This window comes from Coloeus monedula (genome assembly GCF_965178545.1).
Source record: "Coloeus monedula genome assembly, contig: HAP1_SCAFFOLD_80, whole genome shotgun sequence".
In the NCBI taxonomy this organism is placed as follows: domain Eukaryota; kingdom Metazoa; phylum Chordata; class Aves; order Passeriformes; family Corvidae; genus Coloeus; species Coloeus monedula.
In genome coordinates this window covers 295,406-319,288 of record NW_028120818.1, presented here as the reverse complement: position 1 = coordinate 319,288, position 23,883 = coordinate 295,406, and the positions used below count along the sequence as shown (strand labels likewise).

General features: G+C 54.9%; 1 protein-coding gene across 1 annotated transcript; it reads right to left on the bottom strand.

Annotated features, from left to right (window-relative positions):
• Nucleotides 1-6,870: 6,870 nt before the first annotated feature.
• On the bottom strand, nucleotides 6,871-11,238 carry LOC309585603 (serine/threonine-protein kinase pim-1-like; the record flags this gene model as incomplete). Its single annotated transcript, XM_082303544.1, has 6 exons — nucleotides 6,871-7,005; nucleotides 8,589-8,689; nucleotides 9,305-9,671; nucleotides 9,875-9,925; nucleotides 10,138-10,535; nucleotides 11,211-11,238. 6 exons carry the CDS (start codon nucleotides 11,236-11,238, stop codon nucleotides 6,871-6,873), a joined length of 1,080 nt encoding a protein of 359 aa, XP_082159670.1.
• Between the last annotated feature and the right edge of the window lie 12,645 nt (nucleotides 11,239-23,883).

Sequence of the window (23,883 nt, the reverse complement as noted above, 5' to 3'; positions counted from 1 at the left end):
GCAATGATGATCGTGTGTGTGTTTCTGGTGGGACAATCTGGGAATGTGTCTGTGAAGCACAGTCTGCAAACAGGAACATTCCTGAACTCGGCACCCACGGCTTTGGGAGGGGCTCTCCCCTCGTGCCTCCGGCCCAATAAAGAATGCTGCTGCTTCGTGCTGCGCTGGTGCTGAGGAGGTTTTGTTTCACTGAAGTTTTGGGAACACCTCTGTGCCTGTGTCACAAAAGCCCAGAGCAGCTGTGATGTCAGGAAGGGGCTGTGTGACATCACAGAGTGGGATGTGACATCCCAGGGTGGCTGTTTGACATCATAGAGTCTACTGTGACATCATGGAGCACCTTTCTGGTATCACAGAGTGGTGCTGTGACATCACAGGGTGGCTGTGTGACATCCCAGGGGGTTGGATGCCATGGCAACCCTCAGCAGTTCCAGTGCCCTTGGAAACCCCCCCAGGCCCCATTGCTGCAGTCAGGCTCCGTGGCCACTTGCCCGCAGAGCTGTGGCTGCCCTCGGCTGCCATGGCAGCCCTCAGGACAGAGCGGTGCCGGGCTGGTGCCAGCTACAATTGCAGTGACACTCGCTGATGCCCTCAGGTGCCACGGCAGCGGCCACAGGGACCCGTTCCTCACTTTGGTGCCACGGACACCAACGCTTGGCCCCGCTGCCATGGGCATTGGCACGGTCACCTGCACTCAGGGCCCGTGGCCGGGCACTGCTGCCATGGACACGGGCACGCAGCCCTGGGCCACAGGCGGCTGCCGTGGCCACCAGCCCAAGGTCCCGTGGCCAGGGCCGGGGCCATGGAAAGGAACCCGTGGAGCCGTGGTGATGCTGGGTGGCCATGGGGTGCTGCTGTGGGCTGGGCCAGAGGGAATTTCCTTGCCAGCCCTTTCTCTGGGGCTGTGTTGGGCTCTGTGCTGAGCACAGCGTTGCTCACACTGAGATGGTTTTGTTCTTGCTCAGCTTGCACAGAGCCAAGGCCTTTCCTGCCCCTCGTCCGGCCACGCTGGTGAGGGGCTGGGGGTGCGGGGCAGCTTGGCAGGGGTCACAGCCAGGACAGCTGACCCCAACTGACCCCAGGCATATCCCAGACCACAGGACATCATGGCCAGTGCATAAAGTGGGGGGAACAAGGAGGAAAGGGGGACATTTGGAGTGAGGGGTTTTCTCTTCCCAGGTAACACTCAGGCAGGATGGGGCCCTGTTTTGCTGGTGGGCAGGGTCAGCACCAAAGACACAGACACCAACTGAAGGGGTTGTGTAATTTATAAAATGCAAATCTGCAAAAAGTCACAAAAGCATAAGCTCAGCAAAGCACATAATCATTAGCAAAGAATCACAGCAGGAGCAGCTCAGCAATGCCCCCAGTCATCCCTGCCAAAGATTGCCTGCAGTGATTAACCAAGATGCAGCCCCAGTTCCCCTCAGACTTTACCAGCACCCAGAGCCACCCATCAGCTGGGGGAAGCTGTCCCAGCCAAGGACTGGAGAGCCACTCGCGGACACTGGGAATTCCTGCAGCTGCCTCCAGCCACAGCTGAGGCTCCAACCCCGCTGGGAGAGGGCCCAGCTTTGACAGTGCTGGAGAAACAAACTGACAGCACTTCTAGAGCGGGAACATCTGCTTTCATCCTCCTCTTGGCTTCCTCCTAAGCCTGGCCAGGGCTCAAGGAGGAGCCAAGGCAGCTGCCTTTGACCATACAGCCCCAAACAAGGCCAGATGTGGGATTTCATGTCCGGTTTCTAAATACAGAAAGGTAAATCTGTGTTTCACCAATGCCTGGTTACATAGAACATATTGTTAAAAGTACTTTGTTAATGAGTTAATGAGTGGGATACAAATATAACATTTGGTTTGAATGTTCATCAGGAGGTCAGCTGTGGCCCAGGGCCTGTTGTTCAGGCCTCACTCAGGGCCTGGTGTTCAGGCCTTGGAATTTCAATCAGTGCTTTGACCTAGACATGAACTGCAACCTTCATAACAATTCTTCTAATAATGGCGTCTTAGATTTAGGTATCAGGCATAAAGGCATCACCTCTTGTTCTCCAATTAAGTGCTGCTCAAGGTCATCACTCAGAGCTATAATTCACATTCCTTTTAAAACATGCCTCATTAGTTGCTATTCTCTGTTCTTTATCAAATCCCCCTTTTTCGTGAGACTGTGTCTCTTTTTAGACAAGTCTCAGTGCTCCATTTCCCAGCACAAAGTGTCACAACAGCTCTAACATGGAATCATAACACACCAAGTGCTCACACTGCAGTGATTACAGTGACTGCCACAAATGCATTTTGCAGCAGCCTCCAGTTTGGCAGCCCCAAAGCCAATCCCAGCAAGGAGAATTTTCTTCTTTCTGCCACTCTTCCACTGTTCTTTCCATCGAGGTGATTCCTGACTGTTGGACTTCAAACCCATCACTGTTAACAGTGCAGCATTCCTGTCCTAGAATAGCCCAGGCTCCTCCTTGGCCAGCAGGCAGATAATCCAAGGCCATGCGGGTCTGCAGAGCCCCCGTTCGTGTTTGTTGGAGCTCACAGGATGTGCTGTTGGATATTTTAACAGTATCATTTGCTGCTTCTTCTAATAATCGATTCAGCTCGTTAATGTGAACTCCACAGGATGAGGCAGCGCATGTGGGGCACAGGGTGAACCAGAATCTTTGGCTTTCTGAAATCCAAGGCACTCTTTGGGTGGAAAATGTTCTCTTAACATGTAACTCTTCCTTGCAGTTGTTGCTGAAGCACCCTAAAGGGAGGCATCACTCTTTTTCCTCAGTCTCATTGGGGTTAGGAACAATAATTCCATTGTCCATGGAGCTGGCACCTTTTTAATTCCAGAATAATGCCCCCAAGGTCCTTTGCTGTTCAGCTTTACCGCCGTGTTGGGGGTAACAAGGCTTGGTGGGGTCCTTTCCCCTTCGGCTGGAGAGGTGCCGGGTCCCAGTCCCTGAGGGGCACCCAGGCTCCTGGCTGGAATCCGTGTGGAAGTCACTCAGAGTCACATCAGCCTTCACATGGAGCCCCGTGGATCAGAGCATTTTCCAGAGGGGCCATGGGGGCAAACAGGGAGATTGGGTCTGGCAGGATCTGTGAAACAATATCCTGTAACATCTCCTTGTTCTCACACAGAACACTTGGCTGCAGGGACACATTCCCATCGTTCCTGCCCGGGTTCCAGGGTTCAAACAGCGCTGTCTTTCCCCGGAGCTGTTCCTTCAGCTGCCTCGGGAGGGCCATTGGGCCTCTGGACCCACACTCGGGCTCCATTATTAGGACTGCTGGATCCAAACCCTTTCTCTCCACCAACAGTGGTCATTTGAGGTGGATCTCCTTTTTTCACAATTGTTTATAAACCTGCAGTATCAGTAATTGTGCTGGCCTGTCATGGAGTTAAATAATCCAATCTTGTTCGCTATTGTTTACCAGAATTCCTTTGATTTCTCCTTGATAATCTGCATCAATTCCTCCTCCCATGACATGAACACTTTGCAAGGCCAAGCTCCAGCAAGCAGTTATCAAACCAAAGTGTCCCGGAGGAATCTGAATTCCTATTCCTGCATTGATAACTCTCCCTTGCTCCTGATTTATCCCAATTAATCCTAATGCAGGAAGGCCCAGCCCTGCAGCCTCTGGGGTGGCCCTGTCAGGGCCCATCGCACCCAGAACGATTTCCCAGGAAGTCCAAGTCTCCCTGTCCATGGGTGGATTTGCAGACTGGGTGCAGCCGGGCACACCCAGGGGTTTCCATTTCCCCAGCGGGCCCATTGTTAAGGCTATGGAGCACATCTGGGAGATGGGTTCTCCATCAGGACGGGTTCCCATCTCCGCATTTTTTCAGCTGCTCTTTTAACAACCCCTTCATCTGCTCAACCAATCCTGCAGCTTGTGCATAGCCTGGGATATGAAAAACCCAGCAGTCTTCATCACTCTCTTTTTCACAGGAACAGACAAAGCATTCCAGATCACAGTATCAGCAAACCCTATAAAAACAGCCAATTCCATCCCTTCCTCCTTTATTCATTGTATGCAATCTCACAGAGTTTACCAGTAACCTTTGGGTCCTGGCCAACCATTTTCTGGAGGGTATTTAGTGTTACATCTAATTATATAGTAGTATTATATAATAATAATAGTGTTACATCTAAAGAATTCGTATTGTCAGCACTATTTCACATTATTATTTATATACAATATAAATATTCTTTTATATATATATCAACTAGGATATTATTATTAGTTCACTTGCACAAAGACATTTGAGCTCAAGATTAAAAACTTCTTCTATTGCTCCATGTGGGAGCATTCCAACAACAATTGTTCCTTCTGTTGGTGCTGTTTCCAATACGCTGTTAACAAAATCCATCCTCCTCTTCCCAAACCCACAAGCTCTTTTCCTTTTTCCATATCCAATTTTTGGATGCATTTTAAGACATCCAGCGCTTCAGCTCCTTTTAACCAACTGCCCCACTGCTCGCACGGTGCTCCGACCGCAGCCCACTCCAGAGCCAGCGAACTCCAGGGAAGCTCTTCCCATCTGGGATTTCGGACAGGACTGATTCCTTACATTTACATTTAAAAAGTGACATTTTGGTGCGATCCGGCCAGACTACGCCAGTTTTGTTGTACCAGTGGGCAGGGCCAGCACCAAAGACACAGACACCAACTGAAGGAACTGTGTCATTTGCTACAGCTCAAAGCAGCAAAGAATCAGAGCAGGAGCAGCTCAGCAATGCCCCCAATCATCCCTGCCAAAGATTGCCTGCAGTGATTAACCAAGATGCAGCCTCAGTTCCCCTCAGACTTTACCAGCACCCAGAGCCACCCATCAGCTGGGGGAAGCTGTCCCAGCCAAGGACTGGAGAGCCACTCGCGGACACTGGGAATTCCTGCAGCTGCCTCCAGCCACAGCTGAGGCTCCAACCCCGCTGGGAGAGGGCCCAGCTTTGACAGTGCTGGAGAAACAAACTGACAGCACTTCTAGAGCGGGAACATCTGCTTTCATCCTCCTCTTGGCTTCCTCCTAAGCCTGGCCAGGGCTCAAGGAGGAGCCAAGGCAGCTGCCTTTGACCATACAGCCCCAAACAAGGCCAGATGTGGGATTTCATGGCCTTGTCTGGTGTCTAAACACAGAAAGGTCAATACATGTTTCACTAATGAGAGGATACATCAATCACAACGCTAATGATCATGCATATTTCGGTAATGAGCAGATACAAAGATAACCTTTGGTTGGAAGGTTCATCCAGAGGTCACCTTTGGCTCAGGGCCTCTTGTCCAGGCCTTGGCACTTCAGGGATGTGGTTTAGTGCTGGGCTTGACAGTGCTGGGTTAATGGTTGGACTCGATGAGCTCAGAGGTCTTTTCCAACAGGAAGGATTCTGTCATTCCAGGATTCTGTCTGCTGCATTCAGCCAGGTCCATGGCACCAGCATTACTTTGGTCAAAAGTCTCCTCTGGCTCAGCTCTTGTGGCCTAAGGCTTCAGCTCCTTCAGCTCCTGGTGCTGAGCTGCTCATGCTGAACGAGATGACTCGGAGAGAAGAATACAGTTCATCCAATTCCTTCTGGCACACGGAGAGGGGAGGCTGTGAAAACAGGAGCATTGTTTGCTGTGGCCTCCTCTGTGCCCTTCACGCCTTTCAGCGCTTTGAAACAGCCAAGAGCTTTCTCCAAGAGTGCAATGGAGCAGCTGTTCCTGCTCCCAGCTCTCGCCCTTCCCAGTCTCTGCCCTTGGCTGCTTTTGTCCCTCTTGCTGTGCCCTCTGTGCCCCCGGGGCTCGGTGGCTGCTGCCCAGGGCTGTGGCACTGGCACAGATCCAGTGCTCGAGACCCTCCTTTCTCTGCCCTCGGAGCTGCCTGCTCACAGCAGCCTTTTCCATCTGCAAGCTCCACATGGACAGGGAGTGCCCACCTCTGCTCCTTGCACACCCTCCAGGAGCCCAGGGCTGCCATCTGCAGTCCCTGCTGGCACTGAGGGCTCCCAGGTGCCCCAGGCTGCTGTGACACCGCTGCCAACGGGAGGGAACAGCAGCAGGGGCTGTGCTGAAAGTCAGCTCCATTTGCTGCTGCTGCTGCTGCTGTGGGGGTCATTTGTCCAGCCCTGCCCCAGAGCCAGGGATCAGATCCAGGCCCTGCTGCTGCTCCCTCGGGATCAGGCACAGTTTGGGTGTTGCTGTCAGTGCCAGCAGGAGCGGGCGCTGGAGCAGCGGGTGCTGACAGTGCCCCGAGCCCCGGGGCCCGAGGGGTGCCTGGGCTGCGGGGCTGGCAGGGAGCTGCCCCTTGTTCTCCCTGTGCCTCACGCAGAGCTGGGCCACTCACAAGTGGGGCAGCACAGCAAACAGGGAGCCTGCGAGTCTCTGCCAGCCCTGTCTGCTCAGAGATTGGGCCTTGGAGCTGCAGGGGGACAAAGGCAGCTGCTTCTGCTCCCTCTGCATGTCCCCATGTTCAGCAGTGCTGCTCCATCATTTAGGATATGTTTTCTGTTTAAATAATTAGAAAAACAAAAAAGAAAAAACCCAGAAAATATTATGAAACATAAAACCAAAACCCAAATGTGGAGTGAAAAGTCTTTTGTAACTCTAGATTAAGAGGTAACTGATCTTTTCAAAAAGACAACTCAGGTATTTGTAAATATGCTGAGGGCATTGATCCATCTTACTGACCTCAGCAGTCCTTTGTTAAAGATTTTGGGCTTTGTTTCCAACACTGTTATTTTAAATTGTGGTTGAAGCAATAGGAAATTGCTTGTGCCCTGCCAGCTCCGAGCAGGAGTGGCAATCTAAACTCTGTCCCACCCCAACTCATGGAGAAGATGCCCTTCCTTCTCACCCTGCAATGAGCTGCACATTCCCTTGGAAATTGTCAGGGGGTTCTTAAAGACACCAAGTCCCACTCAGGGCTTTTTGCTCTGCTTTGGTCGTGGAGAAGGGCGATTCTTCATCCATCAGCTCCAGACTGCACTGCCTCAGGAACACGGCCCACTCGCCAGGTTGGGCCCACTCGTGGCACTTCCAGAGGAGGAAGAAAGTGCAATGGCACAATTCCAGCCCAAAAAGAAGGAAGAGTGGGACAGACAGAACACCCTGTGCAGATCCAGGCGTTCAGCTGGGACTGTGCAGAGTTTGGGTTCTTGCCAGTGGGATGTGTGTCCCTGACTGCAATCTCTTGGCCTGCACCAGAGTCTCACTCACCTGCAAAAGCAGAAAGCTCCATCACTGTGCTCGCAAGGGGCTCGTCTGATGCAAAGCTGTCAGAGCCCTGTGAGGGGAGAGCGGGCCCAGCCGTGCCCGGGGCTGAGCCCCAGCAGAGCCCTGGCAGAGCCCGGAGCAGCCTCAGCATCGGCAGAGCCCGGCTGTGAGGAGAGAAAGCAGAACCCGCCCGTCAGCTGAAGCCTCCTGTCCCCTTGTCCCAGCCGCCCGCAGTGCCCAGGCCGTGCTGGCCGTGCTCAGAGCTGGGCCCAAAGCTGCCCAGCATTGCTGCCTTTGGGAGCAGAGCAGCAGGGCAGGACATGTGCCCAGCCTGCAGCCAGCCATGGCACAGCCACCTCCTCAGCAGCTGCCCAGAGCCCAAAAGCAGCTTGGCAGCCACTGAAGAATTCCCTGCAGCCGCCCCAGCAAAGGGGGAACCTTTGGTGCCCGGCCAGGCCGTGCCATGCCCAGCTCTGGCAGCATCCCCCTGGCTCTGGACTCACCTGCACACTGGCCGTGGAGCGTGTCTTTGGAGAAGGTGCCACAATCAAAGGCCATCATCTTCAGCTGCCGCTGGCCAGCTCCAGGAAGAGGTTGTCGGCCTTGAGCTCGGCCTTGGTGGCTCCAGCAGCAGCAGCCCCACCTGCTACAGCTTCTCCAGGGGCTCCTTCTCCTTCCCTGGGGCCACACCAGGCTCTCAGCGTTCTGCCCAGGGCCCCAGCAGACAATCAATGAACCAGACAAGCAAAACCAGAGGGGATGGTGGCCACCAGGGCTTGCCAGAGCAGGCCTCCAGCTCAGCTGCAGCCCAAGAGCTGCGTGTTCCCTTCTGATGCTCCCTGCTCACAGCTACAGGCAGGACAAAAGAGTCTGCTTTGCTTTGCCACTGATTGCCAAGAGATGGGTGGGGCTGTTCCCTGCCAGGCCCCTGGATCACACTGTGCCCATGGCTCTCTGCCATCCTCTAGGGCACATGAACACCCTGCAGCCAAGGGTCACTGAAGAGCTCTTCCAAGGACGGCCTGGCCAAGGGCTGCATGGACAAGCACCTCTTCAGAACATCCTGGCACTCTGGGCACAGAAAGCAGAAACCACCAGTCAGCTGCAGAAGGATCCCGCCCGCTTTGCCCCCCGTTCCCGTGCCCAGGCCATGCTGGCTGTGCCCAGAGCTGTGCCTAAACTTGCCCATGCATTCTGTGCTTTGGAGGGCAGCAGGAGAGCAGGACATGTGCCACCTGCTCAGAGCTGCCAGAGCGGGATGCTCCTGAGCCCGCTGCTGCCTCCCAGCACTGCAATTCCCCCCGTGCCGCAGAGATGAGGTAGCCACCTGGAGAGAGCCGTCGTGGGAACAGGATCCGCCCCCAGATGATCTCCTGGCCCCTCCTGAACGGGTGCTTCCCCACCACCAGGTGGTACAGCAGGAGGCCCAGGGACCAGATCGTCGCTGCCTCGCCGTGGTAGCGTTGGTGGTGGATCCACTCGGGTGGGCTGTACAACAGGGTTCCTGTGGAACACAGACCGAGTCCATCAGGGGATGCTGCTGCTCCCAGAGCCTCGTCCCAGCATCCCTGGGCACGCAGGGGCTGCACCAGTGGCACATGGGGTGACCCGCTGCCCTCCTGCCAGCACCTGTGACTTGTGTACAAACTTGGGGTTGGAAAAGAGGCCGCTGGTGTTGGAAAAGGGCAGTGGAAGCCCTGGGGAGGCCCAACCATGACATGCAAATGAAAAACCCACCCAGTGGTGGCGAAACCCCACTCTCCTCCCTGCCTCCAGCGCCCCAAGAAACATCAAGAAGCCAAGGCAAACCAGGGCAGCAGAACAGTCCAGGCCCTTCCTCGCCTGCACACCAAACCGGCCGGTGCACGAGGTCTGACCCCCCTCTCTGCTACCCCCACGGGAGATTTTGTTGGGCTGGCTGCCCCCGTTCCAGCCCCAGCCCAGGGCAGAGTGGGTGCTGAAGGCTGGCAGCAGGGCTGGGAACTGCCCCCTCCCAACCCCACCCAAAAGCAACTTGGCTTAAGAATTAATCCCATCCCGGCAACAATGAGGGGAAGCCCCGGTGCCACACCCAGGCTGGGCCATGAGATGCCCAGGAGCATCCCCTGGGAGGGCTCACCTGCAAACTGAGTGTAGGCTGTGTCCTGGAGGAAGGCGCCGCAGCCAAAGTCGATCAGTTTCAGCTGCCCGGTGGCCAGGTCGAGCACGATGTTCTCGGGCTTGATGTCCCGGTGCAGGACCCCGCAGCTGGTGCAGTGCCGCACGGCCTCCAGCACCTGGCCGAACAGCCCCCGCGCCTCCTCCTCGGGCAGGAACCTCCGCTCCGCCAGCAAACCCGACAGGTCCTGACACCGCTCCGGACGCTCCAGCACCAGCAAGAAGCTGCTGGGCAGCTCAACCCACTCCAGGAGCCGGATGACACCACGGAACCCAGTGGACACCTTGTCCAGCAGCACGATCTCCAGGGGCGCACGGGCGCCGTCGGGCTGCGGGAGGAGCACGGTGCCGTCAGCGGGGCTGAGGCCGTGCCAGGGCTCTGGGACCCCTCACCCAGCCCGGGACGCTCTGCGCCCCCCGCTCAGCCCCCGCCCGCTCTCCCTCCGGGGCTCCCGGCGGCTCCCACCCCGCCGGGCCCCGGCTCCTCGCCGCCCGGCACGCCCCGGCTCTGCCGCTGGCCCCGCTCACTCACCAGCTCGCCCCAGTGCCGGACGCGGTCCCGCGGCACGCATTTGATGGCCACCTGCGAGCAAGGGGCAGCAGCGGGCTGAGCTCACCGCCCGCCCCGCCGCACCCCGGCCTTCTCCTCCTCCGCCCTCCTCCTGCACCCTCCTTCTCCTCCTCCTCCGCCCTCCTCCTCCTGCACCCTCCTCCTCCTCCTGCACCCTCCTCCTCCTCCTGCACCCTCCTTCTCCTCCTGCACCCTCCTCCTCCTCCGCCGGCCCCGCCACTCACCGGGGCGCCGTCCGCGAGCCGCGTGCCCGAGAAGACGCTGCCGAAGCCGCCGCTGCCCAGCAGCGAACCCACCCGGTACCGCTCCTGCAGGGCCTCCTGCGCCTTCCCTGCGGGCGACACGCGGCCGTCAGCGCTCGGCCCGGGGCCAGACACGGCTCCCGACCGCCCCCCGACCGCCCCGGCCCGGGCATCCCCATCCGAACGGAACACCGGCGGCTCGGGGCCGGCGGCCGCGCTGCCGAGCGGCGGAGCTCGGGCCGGGGAAGCCGCAGCGGAGGCGGCGGGAGCGGCCGCGCCCCGTGTGTCCTCCGCGGGCCCCGGGAGGAGCCGGGGCCGGCGCCGAGGGCGGAGCCGAGGGCGGAGCCGGACTCCGCGTCGGGGCCGGGGCCGGGGCCGGGCTCGAGACAGGCGGAGCCAAAGGGTGGCGATGCCGCCCCAGCCCCGGGCACCGATGCCCGCCCGGCAGCGCCACAGCCACAGCGAGAGCCGGGCGGAGGCGAGACCGCGGCGGGACGCCCGGGGCCGGGGAGGGGGCGGCCCCGCCCGGGGCCTGGGGCGGGCCTGGGCCATGGCCCGGCCCGGCAGGGGGAGGGGGAGAGACCGGGAGAGGAGGGGGACACCGGGAAAGGGACACCGAGAGAGGAGGGGGACACCGGGAATGGGAGGCGCGGGGAAGGTGCGGAACAGAGGGAGAGGAGGAGCAAGAGCAAGAAACGGAGAGAGTCTGTAGAGTCGCTTGTGATCGCTGCTGCCGCTGCTGCCGCTGCTGCCGCTGCAACTGAAGCGCCGGGGCCGTTTGTCCGAGTGTCCGCGTGTCCGAGTGTCCGAGTGTCCGAGTGTCCGCGTGTCCGTTCCCCGCTCGCCCCACGCTCCCCACGGCCGAGCCCCGCTCGCCCCGGGGGCAGCCCCTGAGTCTGTGCAAACACGGGAACTTTGCCGTGTCCAGCCCGGATCCAGAGTCCTGGCTCCTGCACGGTGGCAGAGGAATCCCCTCGGCTGCTGCTGTGCCTTGTTCCTGCTGAGGGTCAGACACTGCCGGGCCACATTCCCTGCCTGTAGAATTCGTGCCCCACCCAAGCTCTGCACTTTTGTCTCCAGCATTGCTTTCCAATAAAAACAGGGGAAGGCAAACTGTGTGCAGCTCACGGTACTTCAGAGTGTCTAAAACTTGCTAAGGCACAGATCTTAGAGGTGAGATCCATTTGGAATGCATGGGATGGAGAAGCAGTGCAACATGAAAAAGGGGAGCACAGAAATAGAGAGGAAAACACCTCGGATTGTTTCTTTCCGTTTTCATTTCACTTCTGGAAAGCTGTTTCAGTTTTCTGGGAATCTTCTCTGCAGTCCTGTCTGCTCTTTTCAAGAATCTTTCTGGGAGAATGAGGTGCAGCTCCTGTCACAAGATGTGCCACCAACTGCAGCTTCTCTTGGCTTCCCACACTGTGAGTGCAGCACGAGTGCTGCAGCAAAGCAGGACAAATGTTGGGAGAAGTTTACAAATTGTCCTTTCTTTTCCCTGTGGGCTGGGCAGTTGTGCCATTGGTGAGGTTTTCATTGTGGCTGTTCTAACCTAAGAAATCAGGAGGTGGAACCAGGAATTGTTAGGCACTGCAACCCTGGCTGAACTCAGAGAAAGAATCCCCAGAGCCTGCAGCCAGAAATGGAGAGCTGTGTGATAATCATTCCCACATCTCCGTGGACATCTGGAAAGTGATCTAGAACATGAAAATGGGCTGACAGAGGTACTTTGTTTCTGTGTTCAGTTTAGATCAGTCTACATCTCTTGCACTGCTATAAATCAAGAGCACAATCAGTTCATGCAAGCTGGACCTCTCAGACACTGAAATAATCTGAAAAGGAGAAATGCAGGGAATGATTTTGTGAACTTTGTCTTGAAGAAGGGTGATTTTTTTCTAATAATTTCTAATCCATTTCCTTTTATCCTTCCTAACAAGGCCATTTGCATCCCAGATCAAATGAGAACCCTGAGCTTGTGGAAGTGCCTGAAAGATGCCCTGTTCTTCTGCAGGGACACTCAGGCTGTAACAGGAGCCGAGCCCTTTCTTGGGAAGCCTCCTCCCAGCTGGAATTTGTGCCGTGCTGGGAGAGCAGGAGGGGGAGAGCGATGGGATGGGCGCTGTGTGGGAGGAGCAGGAGGTTTGGGCCGCAGGACGTTCCCTCTGCGCCGCTGCCCCGCAATTGGCGGCCGTGCCCAGGGCTCCAGGCTTCTGAGCATTTCAATCTCTGCTAATCATGATGCCTGTGACAAAAATACTGAGTTCACTGTCACGAAAGCACCGTGGGTAGTGCTGATCGAAAGAGGCAATTGCGGTTTTCTGATAAAGTTCAGGTGGCAACCAGAAGAGGGGCAAGAGCAGCCGCGATCTCCAGTTCCCAAGGCAAAGGCAACAACAGCCCCGTGCTGTCAGCTCAGGGGGAGTAAAACCGTGCTGAGAGCAGCGCTGGAAGCCGATCCTTCCTTTTTTCTCTGAAGGCTGGCTCAGGGCAGCACAGCCGGGCCCTGAGGAATCGGGGCTGTTTGGGGGTGATGGTTGCTCTGCTCCAGAACTCCCCTGGAAAAAGCCCTTGGGAAGCCGAGGCGGGAGCGGGCGGGAAGGGCCGGCGCTGCTGCTGCTCGTGCCCGGCAGCCCCGGCCGGGCCGGGCCGGCGCCCGCTGCGCTGCGGCTCCTGCTGCTGCCAGAGCCGGGCGGGACTCGGGGACAGGGAACGGGCCCGGGGGACAGCAAAGGCTCGGGGGCTGCAGGGATGTTCGCGCTCGGGCCAGCGCCGGCACAGAGCTTCGGCCTCGGCATTAACCCCGAGGGAAACGCTGCGGAAAGGCTCCGGTTCAGCCTTTCTGTGCTCGTTGCTGTGAAGTGCCCGAAATAAAAGGAGAACAAGCAGGGCCTGACCCCTTCTCCTTGGGAGGAGCCCCGTGCCTGGGACTGTGAGGGGCTGAGAGGGGCCGTGAGGAGCGTCAGCCCTGGCAGGAGGATGTCCTGCCATGTCCCTCCCTTCCTCCTTCCTTTTCTCTTGTTGCCTTTTTTTTTTTCTTTTCTCTTTCTCTCTCTTTTTCTCTTGTTGGAGAGGATGAAAGTTTGGTAAGAAAGTTTCACAGGTATGTAGGCTTGGCAGAAGGATCTCCGAATGTAGAAATGAAAGCAAGTTTTGATATAGAGTAAAAGATGTTTTGCTGAACCAGTGATAGCTGAGATAGGCAAAGGTTGGAGATGAGTTGGAAGGAGATTTTTAGAAATAGGACAAAGGCATGTGACTACGAACAAAGACGTGTTTTTCACCAAGTAAATGAGTCTCAAGAAGAGCATAAGTAAATAGAAAACAGGTTTTTACCAAAAAGAAAGATATGGCAGGCAAACAAGAAATGTTGATGTAGCAAGAAGAAGAGAGGTCTGAGAATTTTCCACTGTAAGCTTAAATTGTAACTTACTTACTCTTGTGATTGGATAATAATGACTATAATATGGTGATGGTAGTAGCTATGATAGGCTATAGGCAAATGTAAAGGTACTGTGTGTGGTGCTTATGGGTTGTTATGTATTAAGATACTCAGCAAAGAAAAGTATCTGATGCTTTGTAACTTGAACAGCAAGTGGCTTCAGGTATGCCTACAGCTGGAGCTGGCAGCTGTAGGGCTGGCTCTGGATACCCACTCCCTGAGCTGCTGTAACTTCACCTAGGCAATAAACAGCTTTCAAGAGAGCCGCCTGAAGTCCAGACATCCTTTGTGAACCCTTCTCCTATAGGACAGATTTATTGTAGCACTGTGATTAAGCCTGCAAGCTGTAGCTAAAATTAGCCTTTAGGTTTAGAGGTATATACACTGAGTGCTTCCGAATAAAATCCTAGATTAACCCGCATTTTTGTTGGTGGTGTCCCTGATCTCTTCATGTGTCACAACGAGCAGCCAGCCTGAACAGGTCAGCTGGAGGACAGAATGACAAAGATGAAGATAATGAAGAAGTGAAGAGACTCCCTACACAGAATTACCTGAAAAGGACAGCCCTGCTCCATGAAAGAGTAGCGCTGTGAAGCAAGATATTGACTTCAGAGACGTGACATGTAGGACAGGCTGTTGGGGGGATATGAGAAATTTCTGGATGTTGAAGTGTATATAAACTGTTCCGGTTTGGCCAAATTTAGAAATATATCCTCTGAGAGAAGGCACAACCACTCCTCCCCCACCAGGTTCGGGAAAAAAATAAATTTTCCTCGAAGAAAAGTGAAGAAGATAAAACTATTTATTTAACAAACACACAGGAAAGGAAAATAATGTTAACTGGTAAAATCTTTCGCTGTAGAGGAAAAACCTGGGAAAGTGTTCGAGTCCTCCCTTTGGTCTCCTCGGAGCTGGGGCTTGGGCCGGGGCCAGGCCCTCTGTGCCTGGTGGAAAGTCCTCCTGATGTGCTCTGATGTTAAAGCAATCAAGCAGTCCAGTAGAAAAGGGAGAAAATCCAAAATTCCAGGGAAGGAAAAATTCAACTCTCAGTCTCTCTCCGGAGAACAAAGCAGCTGAACCACTGGCCAAAAAAAACTGTCCTGGGAGCAGCAAGCCGGGTGCTTCCTCCCTCCCCTGCCACAGTGGGGAAAACCAATTGCTGTCTGTGTGTGACCTTGAACAAGCAAAAACTGCTTTGAGAAAGTTTTGCTCAGTTTTTCCTTCCCCCTCTCAGGCTCAGTTTAGAGGCACAGAAAAGCACAAAAATTAATTTCTGGGCATAGGCAGCGATATGGGATACACATCATAAGGTCACCCCAAGACATTCCACCCCTTATCCCATATCATTGGCTCAATGCCCAAACTAAGATATTCTAACTCTACACACACACATCAATACATATACATATACATATATATATACAGCTATGTACGAACAGTGACAGTGGCCCTCAGCAAGCAGGGGTACCCAGGCATTCCACATTACAGATGGTTTTCACCCAACAATCAGATCTCCCTGTGGTACACAACGTGTTCTTCCATCTTTCTGCATTACCCACCATGTGCAACCAGGTCCCTGAGCAAAGACAACCCCACGGATGGGTTGGTCTGTACTCGAGGCAGAATTTATCCACACAGTCTTTCCTAACAGACCTCTGACATGCACTACTGGGGCCTTATCTCCATCTGCTGTATGCAGGGATTCAGACTGGGCTGGACCAGCTCTATTGGTGGAACCTCAGGTGTTAACTAACCAGGTGGCCTTTGCCAGATTCTGTTCCCAGTTTTTGAAAGTTCCTCCACCCAGTGCCTTCAAGGTGGTTTTCAACAATCCATGGCACCGTTCCACTTTGCCTGCAGCTGGTGCATGGTAAGGGATGTGGTACACCCACTCAGTGCCATGTTCTCTAGCCCAGGTGTTTATAAGGCTGTCTTAAAATGAGTCCCATTGTCAGACTCGATTCTCTCAGGGGTGCCATGCCTCCAAAGGACTTGCTTTTCCAGGCCCAGGATGGTGTTCTGGGCAGTAGCGTGAGGCACAGGGTAGGTCTCCAGCCATCCTGTGGTGCCTTCTACCATTGTGAGCACACAGCGCTTGCCTTGGCGGGTTTGAGGCAGTGTGATGTAATCAATCTGCCAGGCCTCCCCATACTTGTATTTGGACCATCGCCCACCGTACCACAGGGGCTTCACCCGCTTGGCCTGCTTGATCGCAGCGCATGTCTCACAGTCATGGATCACCTGGGAGATACTGTCCATGGTCAGATCCACCCCTCGGTCTCGTGCCCACTTATAGGTGGCATCTCTGCCCTGATGGCCTGAGGCATCATGGGCCCATCGAGCTAGGAACAACTCTCCCTTGTGTTTCCAGTCCAAGTCTACCTGTGACACTTCTATCTTTGCAGCCTGATCTACCTGCTTGTTGTTTTGGTGTTCTTCATTAGCCCTCCTCTTGGGGACATGGGCATCTACATGGCAGACTTTCACAACCAGCTTTCTGACTCGGGCAGCGATGTTTTTCCACTCTTCAGCAGCCCAGATTGGTTTTCCCCTATGCTGCCAATTAGCTTTTTCCCACTTTTCTAACCATCCCCACAGAGCATTGGCTACCATCCATGAATCAGTGTAGAGGTAGAGCTTTGGCCACTTCTCTCTTTCAGCAATGTCCAGGGCTAGTTGAACAGCTTTGAGTTCAGCGAGTTGGCTTGATCCACCTTCTCCTTCAGTAGCTTCTGCAACCCATCGTGTGGGACTCCATATGGCTGCTTTCCACTTTCGTTTCATCCCTACGATGCGACAAGAGCCGTCGGTGAAAAGAGCGTAGCGTGTGTCTTCTGATGGCAGTTGGTTGTACGGTGGAGCTTCTTCAGCATGTATCACTTGTTCTTCTTCATCAGTGAGACCAAAGTTTTCACCTTCAGGCCAGTTTGTAATTATTTCCAAAATCCCAGGGCGATTCAGTTTTCCGATACGGGCACGCTGTGTGATGAGAGCGATCCATTTGCTCCATGTGGCATTGGTGGCGTGGTGGGTAGAGGGAACCTCTGCTTTGAACATCCACCCCAGCACTGGTAGTCGGGGTGCCAGGAGGAGTTGTGCCTCAGTGCCAATTACCTCTGAGACGGCTTGGATTCCTTCATAGGCTGCCAAGATTTCCTTCTCTGTTGGGGTGTAGTTGGCTTCAGACCCTCTGTAGCTTCAGCTCCAAAATCCCAGTGGTCGACCTCGAGTCTCACCAGACATCTTCTGCCAAAGGCTCCAGGACAGGCCATGGCTCCCGGCTGCAGAGTAGAGCACGTTCTTCACTTCGGGTCCTGTCCTAACTGGGCCAAGGGCTACGGCGTGAGCGATTTCCTGCTTGATTTGGGCTAAGGCTTGTTGCTGTTCAGGGCCCCAATGGAAATCGTTCTTCTTGTGGGTAACCAGGTAGAGAGGACTCACGATCTGGCTGTACTCAGGAATATGCATCCTCCAAAAGCCTATGGTGCCTAGGAAAGCTTGTGTTTCCTTCTTGTTGGTTGGTGGAGACATTGCTGTGATCTTATTGATGACCTCAGTGGGAATCTGACACCGTCCATCTTGCCATTTCACTCCCAGGAACTGGATCTCTCGGGCAGGTCCCTTGACTTTGCTCTTCTTGATGGCGAAACCAGCTTCCAGGAGAATCCGGATAACTTTCTCTCCTTTCTCAAACACTTCTGTTGCCGTGTTCCCCCACACAATGATGTCATCAATGTACTGCAAATGTTCTGGAGCCTCACCCTTTTCTAGTGCAGTCTGGATCAGTCCATGACAGATGGTGGGACTGTGCTTCCACCCCTGGGGCAGTCGGTTCCAGGTGTACTGCACGCCCCTCCAGGTGAAAGCAAACTGGGGCCTGCACTCTGCTGCCAGAGGGATGGAGAAAAATGCATTGGCAATGTCAATAGTGGCGTAGCACTTCGCTGCTTTGGACTCCAGCTCGTACTGGAGCTCCAACATGTCCGGCACGGCAGCGCTCAGCGGTGGAGTCACTTCATTCAGGGCACGATAGTCCACAGTCAATCTCCATTCTCCTTCAGATTTGCGCACTGGCCAGATGGGGCTGTTGAAGGGTGAGTGGGTCTTGCTGACCACCCCTTGGCTCTCCAGCTCACGGATCATCTTGTGGATGGGAATCACAGCATCTCGAGTTGTCCGGTACTGTCGGCGATGCACTGTCGAGGTGGCAATTGGTCCTCTTTGTTCTTCCACCTTCAGAAGGCCGACTGCAGACGGGTTCTCTGATAGCCCAGGCAAAGTGTTCAATTGCTTAATGCCCTCTGTCCCCACGGCAGCTATTCCAAAAGCCCACCTGAATCCCTTTGGGTCTCTAAAATACCCTTTCCGGAGGAAGTCTATGACCAAAATGCACGGGGCCTCTGGGCCAGTCACAATGAGATGTCTCTTCCACTCATTTCCAGTCAGGCTCACCTCAGCTTCCACCAAGGTCAAATTTTGTGATCCACCTGTTACACCAGAAATAGAAACAGATTCTACCCCCACATGCTGCGATGGGATTATTGTACACTGTGCACCAGTGTCAACCAAGGCATCATATCTTTGTGGTTCTGATGTACCAGGCCAACGAATCCACACAGTCCAAAAAACACGGTTTTCCCTGACCTCTATCTGGTTAGAGGCAGGGCCCCTCTATGCCTGGTTATCCTTCTTTCCCTGGGCCTGTATCTTAGAGGTTCCTTCATGGGAATTGGACATGCCATCGTCTTTTCCATCATTTCCGGCAGTTTGGCTACAGGCAACTGGAGCTACTTCCTTTTTGGTAGATCCTCCTTTCTGAGACTTGCGCTCCTTCAATTCACTCACTCGTGCTGCCAGAGCAGAAGTGGGTTGTCCACCCCACTTCCTCATGTTTTCCCCACTGTCACACAGGAAATTCCACAGCTCACTTCGTGGGATGTACCTTCTCTCTGGGGAACGTCCGCAGAGAAGGCACTCTTTAATCTCCTGGTGATTCCTTTCCATCTTATCTTCCATTTTCTGCATATGTGTTTCCACAGCTGCGATTCTTGCATGTGTTGGGCCATGCACAGAATCTGCATATGCTCGGAGCTTCACTGCCATATCCTGCACGGTCTCATTTGCACCGCAGTCCGGTTTCATTATTGCTAAAGCAGAAGCGTATTCTGGTGGCCCAAGCTGTATGAGTTTTCGCCACATGTATGGAATAACTCTGGCCCGGTCTGGACTTCTCAATCCTGGGTCATTTGTGAAGACAACCTCTACCACCCCTAGTTCTCTCAGGCGCTGGATCCCTTGTTCTATGGTCTTCCACTGGGTTTGCTGCATGTAGAGATCATCTCCGCACATATATCTTTCAGTTACGCCTGTCCAAAGACTGGTAGAGTCAGCCCCCCTTTTCATCACTTGGTCGATCACTGGATCATGTGACAGGGATCCCAAATGCCTCACTTCAGCACCGTCCAGCATCACATCATCACCTGCAGCATCCCAAATACGGACCATCCAACTGATTATGGATTCATCGGACCGTTGGGTGTAATCCTTTCTTAGGCTGTGAAGGTCCTTTATGGACATGGACTCAGTAATGGTTTCTGTGCCTGAGTCCATTGGTGGTTTTGAGGTTCCTTCCCCTGCATCTTTTGAGGTCCCTTCCCCTGCATCATCATCATCTTTCACTGGGCAATCAGTTTTGGTTGTGTGCTTTTTCCTTGTGACAGGAGCCACTGTCATTGGCTTTGACTCTCCATCTAGTTTGGGCTTGCTGTCTGGTTTATCTGCAGCCTGAGTGACTGGGTGTCATAGGTTAGCAAGCATAGTCCCGGAAGGGACGTCCTTGCTAAGGGGTGCTTACAGTTTCCTCTGGGAACTGACAGAACCTATCAGCGGCCAGTTTGAATATGGACAATTCTCTAAACCACTTAAAGTTGTGAACACCTCTGTGATCCACATTTAAGAATAGGCAAACTCCCCCTCCAAGCTCTCTCTTGTTTCCGGCGCTGGCACAGGTGGCTGCGGGCCCCGTGTGGGGGCCAGCGGGCCCAGCCAGGCCCTGCTTGGGCCAGGCTGGGCCGGGCCACGGCCATCCTGAAGCCATGGACCTGTTCCAGCCGTGGAACCCCCCCCACTGCCTTGCCGTGGGCAGCCGGAGCGGCTCGGCTCTCCCCCCTCTCCACTGCGATAAGAAAAATTCAACATTCCAGCTGCAAAGCTGCAAGGCCGAGGTGAGATTAACCCTTTTATTGCTGTGAAGAGCTGAAAACCTGAGGGAAGAGAGAGAGGAGATGCTTAAAGCTGAAATTCTGTTGTGAAGCTATGATATATAAGAGTATCCTGTTGTAATTTCATGAAGATATGGGGGGTGGAGTGTTCAACTCGTAAGCAAAAGCACCTGCGCTGAGATAGGCAGATGCTGACGTGGCTGTAATTTCATGAGAAGTTTGCACAGGGAGAGATGGACCAGATGAGGACTTTTGCTCCAAACGGGAAAGGAGAAACCTCAGTTCCTAGAAATGCTCCCAGAGACAGTCTTAACGATGAAGATGAGGAAGACCCTTTGCTCCCAGGGAAGGAGAAGGGCCTCTGTTTTTTGTTTCTGAATGGCTCAACCTTAAAATTGTACCCCAAAAACTTCAAGAGTGGACCCTTGAAAGCAGTTGCAGGAAAAGCTGCAAGTCAGGGGAAGGGACTCACATGCGAGCAGAGAGACTCCTCTTCCTAAATGGACTGAACAATATTTGGAAGTGGGCGGCTGGCTCGTTGTGATAATGTTTTCATAGCATGAGCAAGAAGAGACTTCTCTTTGTAAATGGACTGAACAAGGTTATTATGGAAGTGGTAACAGACTGAACATCTCAAGGGTTGTCTTTTTACATTGTCAGTGGGAGAAGGGAGGAAGGTGGGGGGAGGAGGAGAGTTCTGAAGGTATGGTGTAATTTTTTTCCCTCTTTTAGGTCTGTTAATAAACTTCTTTATATTCTTTCAAGTTTGGGGCCTGCTTTGCGTTTCCCCTAATTCTTATCTCACAGCAGATAAACAGTAATGAGTATTTTGGACCAAACCACTACACTAAATTGGTGTTTCCGCCCGGTTACAAACCCAACCAGCGACACCAGGGCTCTGCCAAACGTGGCTCCTCTGATGGGAGATGGAGTTGGAGCAGAGGACAAAGCTCTTGCCACAGTCGGGGCACTCGCAGGGCTTCCCTTAGCGGTGCCTCCGTTAGTGTTGGGTCAAGTGAGAGCTCTGTGAGAAGCTCTTCCCACACTGGGGACACTCGTAGGGCCTCTCCCCGGTGTGGATGCGCTGGTGGGTGACGAGGGTGAAGTTTCGGTTGAAGCCCTTCCTGCAGTCGAGGCAGCGGAAGGGCCTCTCATCCGTGTGAATCCACTGGTGCAGGAGGAGACTGGAGCTGGTCTGAAACCTCTTCCCACACTGGGGACACTCATAGGGCCTCTCCCCGGTGTGGATGCGCTGGTGGATGATCAGGTGGGAGCTCCACCTGAAGCTCTTCCCACATTCCCCACACTTGTGGGGCTTCTCCCCATTGTGAAGCTGCTCATGAACCACCAGCTCTGACCTCTGGCTGCATCTCCGGCCGCCTTCCCGGCACAGGGTGGGTCTTTCCTCCTCAGAGCACCCTGGGCTGCGTTTGCAGCCCCTCCTCCTGCGGGATCTCCGGGGCTTTTCCTCCCCGTTGGATTCCTGCGCCGTGGAGCCGCTCAAAACGGCCTCTTCCACCAGGTTCTGCCGCGGGGATTTGTCCTCCCTGGGCTCCGTGCTCAGCTCCTTGTCTGGGGAGGAAGGACAAGGAGAGGATGGGATTTGCCTCCGTGCCACAGGGAAGGGCAAGGAGATCCCCCCAGTCCGTCCCCGGCAGGACGGCGTCGGCAGCGGGGTTGTCCTGCAGCCGGGGGCGATGCTGGGCTGGGAGATGGAGCAGGAGAGAGGGGAAAGGGGCACTGACTTCCTCCTCACCTGCCTGGGGCTCCCGGGGCATCTTCCTCTTCCTCACAGCCTCCTCCTCCATCTGGCCAAGGGTTGGGAATGGGAAATCCTGGTCTGGGGAGAAACTAGGGATGAGCACTTTGACTTTACAGGTCCTTCTGCCAAGTCCATCTCTAGAAGTCACTGGGCACAGTGTGTCCATAAAAATCTGCTCTGAAAAAGCCTCTCAGGAGTTCCCTGTCTCTGGTCTCTCCCCTTTGTCTTTGGGGGTCCCCTCTGTCCCAGCTGCTGGGGTCCCTCTTTCATTGGGAGTCCTCCTCTCTCCTTGGTCTCCACCCTCCCCAGGCTGCTGGGAGTCCCAGGAATCCAAAAGCTCCCCCCTTTGGTCTTCCCACTTAGGGATGCTGGGGGTTATGGGATCCCCAGGTCCCTTCTCCCCTTATTCACTGCTTCGGGGTGCAGGGGGTCCAAGGAGTCCCCCCTGCCCCTCTCCAGGCTGTTGAGGGTCCCGCGAATGGCGGCGCTCCCCCCTCTCTGGGCTCCCCACTTTGGGGCCCTGGGGGTCACAGGGGTTCGCTCCTCCAGACTGCCGGGGCTCCCCTGCTCCCGGTACTGCCCCTCTCTGCTCGTCCCACTCTGGGGCTCCCGAGGTTCCCCCTCCGGCTCTCCCAAGGGGTCCCGCAGCCCCCTGGCTCCGGGCTGGAGGTGGCCGTGCCTGACCCGGGCAGACCCAACCCCCACCACGGGGCGTACCCCACATCCCCCTGCCCGCTGCCAGGGCTCTGCTGGCACCGCCACCGGGACCCCCAGAAACACCTCCTGGGGACCCCCAATATCCTCACAAGGGGCATTTTCTGCTCAGCTTTGGAGTTCTTCATTCTCCAAACATCCCCCCAAAAAACCCAACCCAGGGAACCCCCCGGGATATCTGGGCCGAGCTCCCCCTCCCCAGGCACCTGCGGGATGGGGGGCGATGATCCCACGGGTGGGGGGCTGTGAATTCAGGGAGCGCTCAACCTCATGTGGGGAGTGACTGGGTCTGAACTGGGGCAACTGGGTTCAACTGGAACCACACTGGAAGATAATGGGAGCAGCTGTGCCCATGCTGGGGTCATACTGGGATCCTGCTGGAACTGACTGGGATGATACTGCGAGTATCTGAGAGGGACTGTGATCATACTGGAATCAGACTGCAAGGGACTGGAAAGGTGCTCGACATGACTGGAACCATACTGGAGGTGACTGGGAGCAACAGAGACCATGCTGGGAGCAAATGGGATCGTATTTGGAGGAACTTGGAGTGACTGGATTCATACTGGGAGCAACTGGGCCCACACTGGGAGTGACAGGGAGGCACTCTGGGCATGACTGGAATAATACTGGGAGTTATCTGGGAGTGACTGGGTGCAGCTGGGATCATACTGGGAATGACTGGAAGCAACTCGGAATCATACTGGCATTGAGAGGGAGCAGTTGGGATCACATTTGGGGACACTGGGACCATACAGGAAGTGACTGGAACCATACTGGCAGTGACTATGGGTCCTACTGGGATCATGCTGGGAGCCACTGGGATTACAGTGGGTGTGAATGGAACCTGACTGGGGGTTACTGGGAGCTGCTGGGCCCATGCTGGGAGGAAAATGTGGACACATTGGGAGCAACTGGGATCAACTGGAAGGTACTGGAACCATGCTGAGGGGACTGAGACTACAACTGGCATCATACTGGGAGCAACTGGGACTACACTTTGGGCAACTGCAAGAAACTGGGATCATGCTGGAAGACCCTGGAAGTAACTGGGAAAGACTGGGATCATTCTGCGGTAACTGGAACCTTACTGGAGCAACTGGGAGTGCCTGGGAATGACTACAAGCATGCTGAGGGCAACTGGGATATACTGGGAGTGTCTGTAACCATACTGGGGGTGACTGGAACCACACTGGGAACAGCTGGGATCATGCTGGGGGGAAATGAGACCACGCTGGGGGCACCTGGGAGCAACTGGATCTATGCTGGGGGCAACTGGGCGTGACTGGGACTATTCAAGGGGCAACTGGGATCATACTGGGAGGAACTGGGAACAACTGGAACTATGCTGGGGGCAACTGGGATCATACCGGAATCACAGTGGGTCCATGCTGGTTGAGACTGGCATCATACTGAGGGTGACTGGAATCATACTGGGATTGACTGGGAGTGGCTGTGAGCAACTGGAATCGTGCTGAAAGCAGCTGGGAAGAAGTGGGAAGGAGTGGGAGCATGCTGGGGGTGACTGGGATATACTGGGAGAGACAGGGAGTCACGAGGATCATACTGGAGGCTACTGGGCTCATGCTGGC